Source organism: Oncorhynchus kisutch, linkage group LG12, assembly GCF_002021735.2.
Source record: "Oncorhynchus kisutch isolate 150728-3 linkage group LG12, Okis_V2, whole genome shotgun sequence".
In the NCBI taxonomy this organism is placed as follows: Eukaryota; Metazoa; Chordata; class Actinopteri; order Salmoniformes; family Salmonidae; genus Oncorhynchus; species Oncorhynchus kisutch.
Window position 1 is genome coordinate 17,692,248 of NC_034185.2, and position 13,922 is coordinate 17,706,169.

General features: G+C 38.7%; 1 protein-coding gene across 5 annotated transcripts in view; it reads right to left on the minus strand.

Annotated features, from left to right (window-relative positions):
- The window catches only part of col12a1b (collagen, type XII, alpha 1b), a 96,516-nt gene extending 85,347 nt beyond the window's left edge, over positions 1-11,169 (minus strand). For 4 of the 5 annotated variants that reach the window (XM_031837005.1, XM_031837007.1, XM_031837004.1 and 1 more), the window contains exons 1-7: positions 10,992-11,169; positions 10,021-10,134; positions 4,039-4,155; positions 3,637-3,780; positions 2,913-2,972; positions 925-1,185; positions 575-739 (exon numbers count right to left, since the gene is read on the minus strand). In XM_031837005.1, coding sequence (XP_031692865.1) covers positions 575-739; positions 925-1,185; positions 2,913-2,972; positions 3,637-3,780; positions 4,039-4,155; positions 10,021-10,090 — 817 coding nt within the window. In that variant the 5' untranslated portion in view covers positions 10,091-10,134; positions 10,992-11,169. The remainder of the gene's footprint in view (positions 1-574; positions 740-924; positions 1,186-2,912; positions 2,973-3,636; positions 3,781-4,038; positions 4,156-10,020; positions 10,135-10,991) is intronic. The other variant, XM_031837008.1, reaches the window with a different exon arrangement.
- Positions 11,170-13,922: the final 2,753 nt, after the last annotated feature.

Here is a 13,922-nt window from a genome sequence, read left to right on the forward strand (position 1 = left end):
AGCAGGAGGTCTCTCCTTCTTTTCCATATTTAAGAAGAACCAGCTGGATTCACTATGGAACATAGAACCATGTCATGACTTTAGCTGGAAAGAATGACAACGTGGGCAACATGTGGAAACCCCATCTGATACCATTCTAGCTGGTAGGTTTCTTAGTTTTCTTCCTTTCCTTTGTGATATGAATACTTCAACTTACTCTCATGACTATAGAATACATATAGACAGGATTATTAGTATTTATAAACTGGGTGGTTCGAGCCCTGAATGCTGATTGGCTGACAGCTGTGTTATATCAGACCGTATATACCATTGGTATGACAAAACATGTATTTGTACTGCTCTAATTATGTTGGTAACCAGTTTATAATAGCAATAAGGCACCTAAGGGGTTTGTAGTATATGGCCAATATACCACGGCTAAGGGCTATATCCAGGCACTCCGTGTTGCGTCGTGCATAAGAACAGCCCTTAGCCATGGTATATTGGTCATATACCACACCCCCTCTGGCCTTATTTCTTAAATGTAACACATCAACAGGGTTAGATGATTGAAAGGTAGCCTGTAGTCACATACCCAACGTGAAGATCTCCACCCCCATGTTCTTGAGTTTCTTGGCGATCGCCTCCACAGGGTCTTGAGACTTCCCATCTGTGATAATCATGGCCACCTTGGGAAAGCCTTTCCTGGCACCATTTGCCTCAGTGAATGTGTTTTTCAGCAGATAGTCCATGGCCTCGCCTGTAACACAATGGCATGACACCCCTTTCAGTTATTACATTGTTAATTTGATTCACTCTACCAACTGCAAAGAGTTATTAATAAAGAACTACAGCTTTGTGAGTTAGTATTATGCAAGAGGTAATGATATGATTATGTATTGTATAAGAGAGTGTAACCAGGTACTGATGGGACGGGTTAGGTACCTGTCATGGTGTTGCCACCCATGTAAGGTAGTGTGTTGATGGCTCTGAGAAGTTCGCCCCGTTTCATGTGCTGGTTGAGGTTAAACTCTGTCCTGGTATCAGTATGGTACTGGACCACACCTACCCTGGTCTTGTCCTCCCCAATCTCAAAGGCTCCCGCCATGGCAGAGATGAAGCTACGGATGTATTTAAAGTCTCTTCCAACGTTCCATGAACCATCAACCAGGAACACCAGATCTGCGATAGCACTGTAAGAACACTCTGAGAGAGAAGGAGTGGTAGAAGAGAGGAGCGAGGGAAAGGAAAACATTTTTAAATGGAAGAGGTAAACAATTTGACCTGAAGACACATTTTTTTCCCAGAAATCATATCATTGAGCAAAGAAAACAGAGTAAAGTGTGCTGTTGGTCAAATATACACTGAGTATACAAAACATTAAGAACACCTGCTCATCCATGACATAGACTGACCAGGTGAATCCAGGTGAAAGCTATGATCCCTTATTGATGTCACCTGTTAAATCCACTTCAATCAGTGTAGATGAAGGGGAGACAGGTTAAAGAAGGATTTTGAAGCCTTGAGACAATTGAGACATGGATTATGTATGTGTGCCATTCAGAGGTTGAATGGGCAAGACAAAAAATGTAAGTGCCTTTGAACAGGGAATGGTAGTAAGTGCAAGGTGCACCGGTTTGAGTGTGTCAAGAACTGCAACACTCCCGGGTTTTTCACGCTCAACAGTTTCCTGTGTGTATCAAGAATGGTCCACAACCCAAAGGACATTCAGCCAATTTGACACAACTGTGGGAAGCATTGGAGTCAACATGGGCCAGCATCCCTGTGGAACGCTTCGACACCTTGTAGTCCATGCCCTGATGAATTAAGGCAGTTCTGTGGTCAAAGGGGTAACAACTCAATATTAGGACTGTTCCAGCGAACAGTAAAAGTAGCCTCCGGGGGAAAACTGCAGTCCAGCATTTTTTCCCCTTTGCAAAATGCATATCGTTATTGTACAATGAAAATGACCCTCTTAACACTTGTATACTACACAGGAACTATGGAATATCAATTCATATATGTCAGATATGACACTAAGGTGATGAAGAGTGAATGCAATGAAAAATGTTTGTTATTGCCATCTTTTTTTTGACAGAATACCATTGTCACTACCAAAATTGTCACTGTATTCATCAGGCTATTCATCCAACTTTTGTCTGACAGGCTGGAGGACATAAACCACCGGCACTAGACCAGAGGACGGTGTTAGCGATAGTGGCATCAACAGATCAAGTGCAGTCGACAATAATCAGATTGATGTACTTAACTATTGCAAGCTAAGGTGGTACTTTGAGATAGAAGCCATCATAGTGGATAGTCTATTCCCTGTGTAGTGTACTACATTTGACCAGAGCCACAACGTGTGCTCCTTTGGGAATACTACATAAGGTACAGTGACTGAATAGCTTTGGTTACCCTGGAGGATATTTTCCAGCTCTGTCTTTCTGGATAGGAATAAAGTCAGAGAGAGAGGTGTTCCCAAGCAGCAGTAAGCATGCATCATCTGTAGGGAGGCCACATTGCTCTTGTAAACAGCTGTATCTGTAATGGTTTCCACTTCTCTCAGCCTGGCTGTCTCAGGACCGGGCAGGCTACAGTACTCTTCAGCACCAGCACCAGAGGCCCTGCCCCCCTGAAACAGCTGTTAGCTCCACACCCCTGACCACCACACTGAGCATGTGCAAACTCCCTCACTTGGCATGACTGACAGCCTGGCTCTATGACAGGCAGCTTACCAACTTAGTTACCAATATTTTTCTAGATTTATATAGAATAACATGTCGAAACACCCTCCAATGGCTGTTGACCACACATCAATGGAAAGAGCCCAGGCACAGTAAGATGAATAAAAAAAAGATTGTAGCCTATGAATAAACTGGAAAATGTTAACTGTTTAGTGTCAGAAAAAGCCAAGCAGGCAATGGACTTACTGACAGAGTCTGTGACCTGTGGTTTCCTGGGACCTCCTTGCGCTGTGCCACTTGATTGGACTGAAACACAAGATGAAATAAAGTCAAACTTGAGTCAAACAAACTACTGTATTTAACCATAAATTCCCTAATGGGAGTGAATGAATCAGCTAGTAGCATGATTTTTTTTTAAAGTAAACATATGGTCGAATTTATACATAAAGATAAACATTGTGAAAGATTTAATGTGGGTGTCTCTAATAACCTCAAATCCACTTGCGGTCACAACGAGCAGGCAAGCAGCCGGCTCCCAAATTATAATGGACTGATGCAATTAGTTCCGGCAATTCTCTCAGTAATCCCTAAAGACCCTGGCTGGGCTGCTTAGGACTGTAGAATCAGAGGGCCGGTGCCAAAGAGGCTTCCCCGTGAAGCAGTGCATATTACATTACAGCATACTCTAATCACTGTTAGACTTGGGAGGTGGGGTTGTCTGTTAGGACCTATGAATTGTCATTCCTCTCTCTATACAGTCTGAATCATTCATCATTAGACTAAATAAGAAGCTGGGTCGGTATCCCAAATGGCACCCTATTCCCTATTGGCCTTGGTCAAAAGTAGTACACTACATAGGGAATAGGGTGCCATTTTGGACACAGCCTGGGTATCGGTAAGTGACTCACTTCATTCACCAGTAGTCTTCATAAGATAATACATGTACCAGATGTGAGGGTAAGTGACTCACTTGTGAGTTGTCCTGAGGTGGGCAAACTTTCCTCTGAGCCAGAGTATGAGATGATTGTTACTACATAGTCGATGTCTGGAGTAAGGTCTGTAATGGATGTCTTAGTGGCTGTGGCAGGGAGGGTTAAATCTTTTGTTGGTTTGTCTATGGAAATAACAAAGTACCAAGTTAGGAATAAAGGGTTATAGAGAATTAATATAGCAACATATACCTTAGAAATCTTAGGCTTGGTGTGCAGTAAATGTTTAATTGCGGTGGATCCCACAATGAATTGGTCAGAACAGTAATTTCAGTTATTTTGTTGTGTCAATGGCATTGATTGCTTGTTGTAAAGTACACAGATAATGTTGCAGTGAAGGTAGAGATTGAGAGAGATTGCCTGCAGCAATACAGACCACACACCTGTGTCTGAGGCCACCTGTATCCTGAATCCTTCTATCCGTGTTAACGGCGCTTTCCATGTCATTTGCACTGTGTTCTCATTTAAAATCTTAAATCTCAAGTCTGAAGGTGGTTCAACTGCGAAAATAAAAAGTAGCCAATGTTAATTCCAGCATTTGCTAAATAAGTGTATTTATGATAAAACACAAGTTGTAGGTAACTCATATCCCAACGATTAACACTTCAAGGTTGAAGTTATCCTGTTCATTGTTGGGGCAAACAGCAAGAGATGACAATAACGACAACAAACATAACATTTGAGACTCGAGCAGCCATTTTCGAGAAAAATGACATTCGTTTGAGCTGTCCGGCCGTGTTTGACCAAACACAGTCGACAACTCAAGCACGTATAGTGGCAAGACGACAAACGGTGGCAAAAAAAATATCCAAGGGCACAATAAAAAAAATGACATTGACAAACTAAGATCTCACATGCTGATAAGGTCAACCCAACTCATGCCTAAATTGAGTCGACCGACAAAAACATACACCTTCCATAAAACGTGGTTGTGTAAAGGCCTACATGCAGCCATACATAGCCTTCAGTACATTGTTTATTTTTGATTGACCCATGTGTATGACTCCCATCCACTGCAAACCTCTTAAAAGAGTACACAATGCGCTTTATGACGCTTTGTACATATTTCCAAACCCCTCTAGCACTAAGTAGTGACAATCCACAATGGAAAAAAAGATTTACAAAAAAAAACTAATCAAATAGACAAGCCAAACAAACCATAAATGTGATTGGTCACAGTGAATGGACTGTCTGAAGATCATGCACATGTACATGAAAAGTTGTTTGTAACAACTTATGGAACCGGACAAAAGTTTCCATGTACAAGACGGACCAGAGAACATATTTGAGAAATATTTTTTAATGATATTCGTCTGTTGGGGGGGATGGGTTAAGTTAATGCTCTTTTGTCATAATAGCCTAAGAGTGTTATGAAGAGTAAAGTCTTAAGTAGCCTATATTGTAATAACAGAATGTCTAAAGAGATCTAAAATCACAAGTAAAGTAAATAAGACCACTGTATGTGTAGTGGCTAATGGTGATGAATGATGAAATCTGCTTGTTGATGAACTTTAACAAGATGGTGTATCAGTGCATAGTGGTGCATATCAGGGTTAGAACAGGATTGTAGTCTATATAAGGGTATTTTAAATAGGGAAGCCTGTGGGGATCAGGAATATCATTCTAAAATATTATTGAAAAGCCATGACTCGGGACAAATTGAATGCAAATTTGCATAGCAAATGACCTGAGTGAAGCTTGTCCAGTACAGGATATCAAAAATGAGAACCACCAACCTGGCAGATCAACTCAAGGGCCATGGTCTGCTCCTTCTGTTTCCAAATGGGCCCATCATAATCATATAGTACTACCCACATTGTCCTCCTTAAGAAGCTCTTAATTAAAACACTTATGAACACAAACTCACACACAAATACTACAAGCAAGTGCACGCAAGTCCTGCAGGCTCTTGTTTTGTCTTATCTTGATTATTGTCCAGTCATGTGGTCGAGTGCTGCAAGGAAAGACCTAGTTAAGCTGTAGCTGGCACAGAACAGAGCGGCACGTCGTGCTCTTTATTTTAATCAGAGGGCTAATATTAGTACGATGCATGCCAGTCTCTCGAGGCTAAGAGTTTAGGAAAGACTGACTACATCACTTCTTCTTTTTATAAGAAATATTATTGTGTTGAAAATTCCAAATAGTTTGCATAGTTAACATACACACAGCTCTGATACACTTACCCCACCAGACATACCACCACCAGGGGTCTTTTCACAGTCCCCAAATCCAAAACAAATTCAAGAAAGCATACAGTATTATATAGAGCCATTATTGCATGGAACTCCCTTCCGTCTCATATTGTTCAAAATAACAGCAAACTTGGTTTAAAATAACTGATAAAGCAACGCCTCATGGCACAATGCCTTTCCCCTATTTGACCTAGATAGTTTGTGTGCATGTATTGATATGTACAGCAGTTATTTTATTGATGTAGTTCTGTCCTTGAGCTGTTCTTGTCTATTAATGCTTTGTATTATGTCATGTTTCATGTTTTGTGTGAACCCCAGGAAGAGTAGCTGCTGCTTTCTTCAACAGCTAATGGGCATCCTAATAAAACACCAAAAAAATACAAAATACCCACACACAACACACACACATCATCTCAATGATGAGCGAAAAGTTCATGTTCACACTTTATTTGGATTGTCCAAATAGTCCATCAACAAACTATCTGTTGATGAGCAACTGCTTGCCAAATTTAAGATTAGGGATGAGGTTATATTATGGGTTAGGGTAAAGATTAAGATTAGGTTTAGGATAAGGGTTAAGGTAAGGATTACGGTTAGGGTTAGGTTTAGGATAAGGGTTAAGGTAAGGATTAAGGTTAGGTTTAGGAAAAGGGTTAAGGTAAGGATTAAGGTTAGGGTTAGGTTTAGGATAAGGGTTAAGGTAAGGATTAAGGTTAGGGTTAGGTTTAGGATAAGGATTAAGGTTAGGGTTAGGTTTAGGATAAGGGTTAAGGTAAGGATTAATGTTAGAGTTAGGTTTAGGTTTAGAATAAGGGTTAGGGTAAGGATTAAGGTTAGGTTTAGAATAAGGGTTAGGGTAAGGATTACGGTTAGGGTTAGGTTTAGGGTAAGGATTAAGGTTAGGGTTAGGTTTAGGATAAGGATTAAGGTTAGGGTTAGGCTTAGGATAAGGGTTAAGGTAAGGATTAAGGTTAGGTTTAGAATAAGGGTTAGGGTAAGGATTAAGGTTAGGGTTAGGTTTAGGATAAGGGTTAAGGTAAAGATTAAGGTTAGGTTTAGAATAAGGGTTAGGGTAAGGGTAAGGATTAAGGTTAGGGCTAGAGCTAGGGTTAATAGATCGTTGAAATGTTACTGATAGTCTGTAGAGCATCTACAGATGGATGGACTATCCAAATAAAGTGTTACCAAAATCATCTCAATGACAAAATAAAAGTGTTTTAGTGTTGTTGCTGTTATGACTCTTTCTTTTCATTTCTGTTTTTTCCAAGTAGGTCAAGATTTTGGAAAATACCAAAAATGAAGGCTTCTCTTAAAAAATATGATATTCTAACAGACTATTTTACATTTTATAGTCTGATTGACCCCTGTAATTTGTAATTTATATGAATGGTCTTGGGAGCTTCAGAATAATGTTCTTTCTCAGTCTAACAGTTTCTGGAAAATAATGTTAGAGACACTTATATTTTGTGTTTCCGTTTCATCAGAGAAAAAAAGATCACGAGAAGGACAATTGGCTTCAAGCCCCGTTTTTCTCCGAATGAAAGTGGAGACATACAGTCGAGTTCTCGGGTTAATTTGGAGAGAAAAAATTACATCGTAGTTATAGCTTATCTATACATCCCTTACGGGCATTTCTTTTTTACCTGGTTCCTCTATCATGACCTAGTTCCTCTATCATGACCTAGTTCCTTGATCATTACCTACTTCCTTTATCATTACCTAGTTCCTTGATCATTACCTAGATCCTTTATCATTACCTAGCTCCTTGATCATTGCCTAGTACCTTGATCATGACCTAGTTCCTTGATCATTGCCTAGTTCCTTGATAATTACCTAGATCCTTGATCATGACCTAGTTCCTTGATCATTGCCTAGTTCCTTGATCATTACCTAGATCCTTGATCATTACCTAGTTCATTGATCATTACCTAGTTCCTTGATCATTACCTAGTTCCTTTATCATTACCTAGTTTCTTTATCATTGCCTAGTTTCTTTTTCATTGCCTAGTTCCTTGATCCTGACCTAGTTTCTGGATCATGACCTAGTTCCTTAATCATTACCTAGTTCCTTTATCATTACCTAGTTCCTTGACCATTACCTAGATCCTTGATCATGACCTAGTTCCTTGATCAGTGCCTAGTTCCTTGATCATTACCTAGATCCTTGATCATTACCTAGTTCATTGATCATTACCTAGTTCCTTTATCATTACCTAGTTTCTTTATCATTGCCTAGTTTCTTTTTCATTGCCTAGTTCCTTGATCCTGACCTAGTTTCTTGATCATGACCTAGTTCCTTAATCCTTACCTAGTTCCTATATCATTACTTAGTTCCTTTATCATTACCTAGTTCCTTTATCATTACCTAGTTCCTTTATCATTACCTAGTTCCTTGATCATGACCTAGTTCCTTTATCATTACCTAGTTCCTTTATCATTACCTAGTTCCTTGATCATGACCTAGTTCCTTTATCATTACTTAGTTCCTTTATCATTACCTAGTTCCTTTATCATTACCTAGTTCCTTTATCATTACCTAGTTCCTTGATCATGACCTAGTTCCTTTATCATTACCTAGTTTCTTTATCATTGCCTAGTTTCTTTTTCATTGCCTAGTTCCTTGATCCTGACCTAGTTTCTTGATCATGACCTAGTTCCTTAATCCTTACCTAGTTCCTTGATCATGACCTAGTTCCTTTATCATTACTTAGTTCCTTTATCATTACCTAGTTCCTTTATCATTACCTAGTTCCTTGATCATGACCTAGTTCCTTTATCATTACCTAGTTCCTTTATCATTACCTAGTTCCTTGATCATGACCTAGTTCCTTTATCATTACCTAGTTCATTGATCATTACCTAGTTCCTTGATCATTACCTAGTTCCTTGATCATTACCTAGTTCCTTGATCTTTGCCTAGTTCCTTGATCATTACCTAGTTTGTTGATCATTGCCTAGTTCCTTGATCATTACCTAGTTCATTGATCATTACCTAGTTCCTTGATCATTACCTAGTTCCTTGATCATTACCTAGTTCGTTGATCTTTGCCTAGTTCCTTGATCATTACCTAGTCCGTTGATCATTACCTAGTTCCTTGATCTCATTACCTAGTTCCTTTATCATTGCCTAGTTTCGTTATCATTGCCTAGTTTCTTTTTGATTGCATAGTTCCTTGATCCTGACCTAGTTTCTTGATCATGACCCAGTTCCTTTATCAATACCTAGTTTCTTGATCATGACCTAGTTCCTTTATCATTACCTAGTTCCTTTATCATTACCTAGCTCCTTTATCATTACCTAGCTCCTTTATCATTACCTAGCTCCTTTATCATTACCTAGTTCCTTTATCATTACCTAGTTCCTTTATCATTACCTAGTTCCTTTATCATTACCGAGTTCCTTTATCATTACATTGTTCCTTTAGGCTACTTCATTTTTGTACAGCTGAAATTCTTCCCGTCCCCAGAGAACTGCTGTATGCATACTAGATAAACTAAGACATAAATTCCTAATAAAAATATCAAACAAGTGCCCCTCCTAGCGTAAGAAAGACTTCACTGCAACTATCCATGCTTGGAGTTAGCCTTTCACTAACTTCCAGACCACTATGATGGGGCCTGTTCCACTTTGAATTTTTAGATTAAAAAAAAATCTATTTGAAACGCACTTTTTGATGGAAAAATATAATGTTGCATTCCTCAGACTGTTTCAATATCCTACCCTAAGCTAGTTGTTTGAGTTAATTCAACCTGTCCCAATGAATAGACAGGCAAAATTGGATAAAAAGACAATTGAAATAGCCAACCTATACAAACACAACAAAAAGACAAGAATCCATAGGTCTAGAAATGAATATATAGGTATACCGATGAATCCATAGGCCTACAGATGAATCCATAGGCCTACCGATGAATAATGTAGACGTTTTCTTTCAGCAAACATTTATTAACAACATTAAATTAAATGTGGTGAAAGTATTGCAATTTCACCATGAAGAGCTAAAGAACCGACACCATTAGCTACAGTCGGAGGGAGAGAAATGGGGGGGGTAAAGAGAGAGAGAGCGAGAGAGACCGGGAGGATGCACATTTTCATTCAGTTGTGTTTAATTAACAGTAGAAAAAAATGGAGGTGAGGAGGGGGAAAAAATGGCAGGTGAGGGATAACTTTACCTTGGGCCTCGACGGAGGATAGTAGCACTGCAAGGAAGGCAGCCGCTGCCAGAGTCAGCCTTATCTTCATTTTGACTCTCTTTCTCTCTCTGGTTCAGCAGAACATGAATGAGGCTACAAAAAGAACGTGCAATTACGCACGCATCTCAGCAATGCTCCAACATTCCACATTGTACTTTTACCACAAGCATCAAACATTTAAATTCCATATAATCCCAAATAAACTATAGATGTGTGATATAGCAAGTGCATTCAAAGACAATGGAAAGACAATTGAACATCTAAACTACATTGTCTTATCATATTGGTCCAATTTAAACAGGGATTAAAAACAGCGTAAGAAAACTCACTATCAACTTTTAATCGAAAACTGTCTCTTCTACACTTTTCTATGGGATAAACGCGCTTCCTATTGTAGCCTATCTGATCAAAAAGGCGGTCCCCGTTCAGTCAAGACTTGCCTTGATGGAGATGGGAGTAGGCTAGAGCATGACTCAAAAACTATAAACTATCCAACATGTACAAACTATATGATAACCAAACCCGCGTCTCCAAGCACAAAAAACAATATCGTGCAATATCGAACACAGTATAGACCACCAATCCTACGTGATAAATGTTTCCTTTCTTCTAAAATAAAATTCTAATTTACCTCACACATTAGGAATTAACCAATATTCCAACGCCAACCTATATGCCCAATGCACATGAGTCCAAGACACACGGCATTTATGGCATGGTTGTTGGGGGATAATTACGGGCAATAATTCATCTCAAAGACACCTTAACATAAAGACACATTGACGAAAATGATCAATAGGCAAATAATAAATAGAAAAATTCAGAGCACAATATTGGGATTGCCTACTTCCCTGGTCTCCAGATGAGCATAACTAATCTCCCTTTACCTCTCAGATAGCCTAAACAGTAGTCCAATCCATAATTCCATTTTCAATTAATTCAATACTGACCTGTGGAAATGAAGTTGTGCTGTCGCTCGTTTGATTTCAGAATACAAAACAGTAAAGCCTCTTTGGATATGCCCCTTCTGGTAATGATCGATGTAAGTTTTACGGGAGGAGAATCTCAGAATCTCAGTTCTCCTCTTGCGGAGGTCACAGATCAGAAGCCTTTTTCCAAGTGGGAAGACTCTCTACAATCTGCTACTTAATAGGGGGCTGTTCCCAACTCTCCCTTTACTATCGTAAGCTCTTACGACACTCAGCAAGCGTGGAACCCTGCCACAGATTGATAAATGCAGCCTCTCAGAGTGTGGGGATATACTTTTGGAAATGTAGCATAGTTTTCTGCATTCCTTTTCAATGATGCTTCTCTAAAGGTTTTATCCTCAAGTTCATAGCATCTGCGTTTGGAAACCAGGACATGCTATTGGCAACCGTTGAGCCGTTTTTTTTAGACAATGGAAAAATCTTCAACAGCCCCATTAATTCAGTGACCACTTAAGAATCAGTAGGCTTAACTACGTCATTTTAATTTAATGGGATTTATGTCAGTAGATAAATATTTATAAATATATTGTTATGTTATTGATTCCACTCAGAAAATGTCAAGACATGCTTAACACTGTCCAATCATAATTATACAGGTGAAGCATGAGTAAAGGGTGATGCTTTCTATATAGTCTCGTTATTGTTGTCATTTTCTTGTGTTACTTTTTTTATTTTGTTTCGTTTTTTCACTTTAATTTATTTAGTAAATATTTTCTTCAATCTATTTCTTGAACTGCATTGTTGGTTAAGGGCTAAGGGCTTGTAAGTAAGCATTTCACGGTTAGCCTGTTGAATTCCCGCACATGTGACTAATACAATTGTATTTGATCTATCAAATACGTAGGCAATAGATTATAGCCCTACAGATCATTTGAAAGCAGAACAACTTTTAAATTGAACGTTTTATTGATAAACGTGATAATAACATTAAAACACTTTTTAAAACACTTTTTCAGATGACAGAATTCAGTTTCCCGACCATCGGCCTGTTATGCGAGACCCAATCAATTCCCTCGAAGACATAGCCCTCCAGTGGCTCAAGAGGCAAAACGCATCGCGGTTTCCTTGAGCATTAGGTTCTACTTAATAAAGTATTCAGATAAAACTCGGTAAAAAAAAAACGTTACTAACATTTTCACAAATGTCTGATGCCACTTTTTATAATCTATACACATTGTAAAATGTGCACGCATAGCGTATCAAATCACTACCAAAAAGTCAACTATATTGATTAAATTTCATCTCATGACATTTTCCCATGATCTAGTAGTTATTTCTGTGTAGAGTTCAAGGGACATTCCAAAATAGGAACGTCATATTCTAATTGTAGATATATTCGTTATTTCTTTACAAAGTATCATTTGATGACAACATTATGACTGCCCTTGGCTTAATGTGTCCTCCTTGGTTTCTAATAATAAGGTACTAATCTTACAGACTGGCTTTAAAGGAGAAAGACAGTGAAACATTGAGGAATTGTGGTCACATATATTAGATAAATTACATGATATTACTACTTAAGTAAATACCAGTGTTTCCCCATTGTAATGTTAAAATAAACCATTGGAATTGGAGCAAGATACGCTAGACAAGGTGGGATCTTTTTTGTTTTGTTTGGTTAATTATGCGAATAATGTCGGTGGAAACAGTTTTATCCGCCAATATTGATATAATAACAATCGAAGTAAACTTGGAGTCACGCCATAACATGTGAGGTCCACTACCACTCGTCGAGAAACCATGCAGTTTATTAGGCTACAGATTAAATAAATTATGATGACGCTCACAGGGTGGTGATAGTCTTATTCTGGTGACATGATAATCGATGCTTGCCTGCAGTTTGACAAATGAAAATGATCTTGCTCTTTTGTCCACAATAATAATCTCATCATGCAGTCTATATGTAAACGGTGTGAATTAGCTCGCTAGTTAGCGGAGTGCGCGCTAATAGTGTTGCGATCGGTGACGTCACTCGCTCTGAGCTCTTGAAGAAGGTAATGGTCCTTCGTGCCAGCTGGCTGGCTGACGATACTACACTTTTTCTGAAAGATGCTAACCAAATTCCCTTATCGATCAATGTGATACAATCCTTTTCCAAAGCGTCTGGTCTATATCTTAACATTAATATATGTGAACTCATGGCTGTCAAAGATTGTGTGACACCTTCATATTATGGTATTCCAGTAAAGAAGAACTTACATATTTAGGCATACCCATTACAAAGGATCAGAAGTCTAGAGGCTTGCTAAATTTTAACCCTCTTATTTAAAAAAAAAAAAACAGAAGCTAAATCAATGGCTACAGAGGGACTTATCTTTAAAAGGTAGAGTCCTAATAACCACGGCTGAAGGTATCTCTAGACTAACATATGGCGCTCTATCTTTATATCTTGACAGTAAAATAAGCAAGGAGATAGACCAGATGCTTCTCAACTTTCTGTGGAGAAACTGTACCCATTATCCTTTGTTTTTTGAATATTGGTTCTGAAATAATATCCTATTGGTGAGCCAACTGGTAAATGCAGAGGGTCTTTTACTCAGTTATTAGGAATTCTTATCACTTTACAAGGTCCCTGTAACACCTAAAGATTTTGCAATTGTTTTAGATGCCATTCCCTCAGGTGTTGCTTTATTATTCAGGAACATGTCAAGACCTGACCCTCAGAGCCTACCTTCTGTTGACCCTGTTGACTCATCAGTAGGAAAGATTTGTTTCTCTTTTGGTCCATTCAACAACAGAGCGATACAAACCTTGTTTCAATAGGATGTTGTATCTATACCTTATGTCATGCCTTATTGAAATGGATTTATTGGAAAAAAGTTTGGATGTTGCCACACACATACCTACTTGTTAACAAAATTAAGGAAGTTCATAAATATTATCCTGCCAACC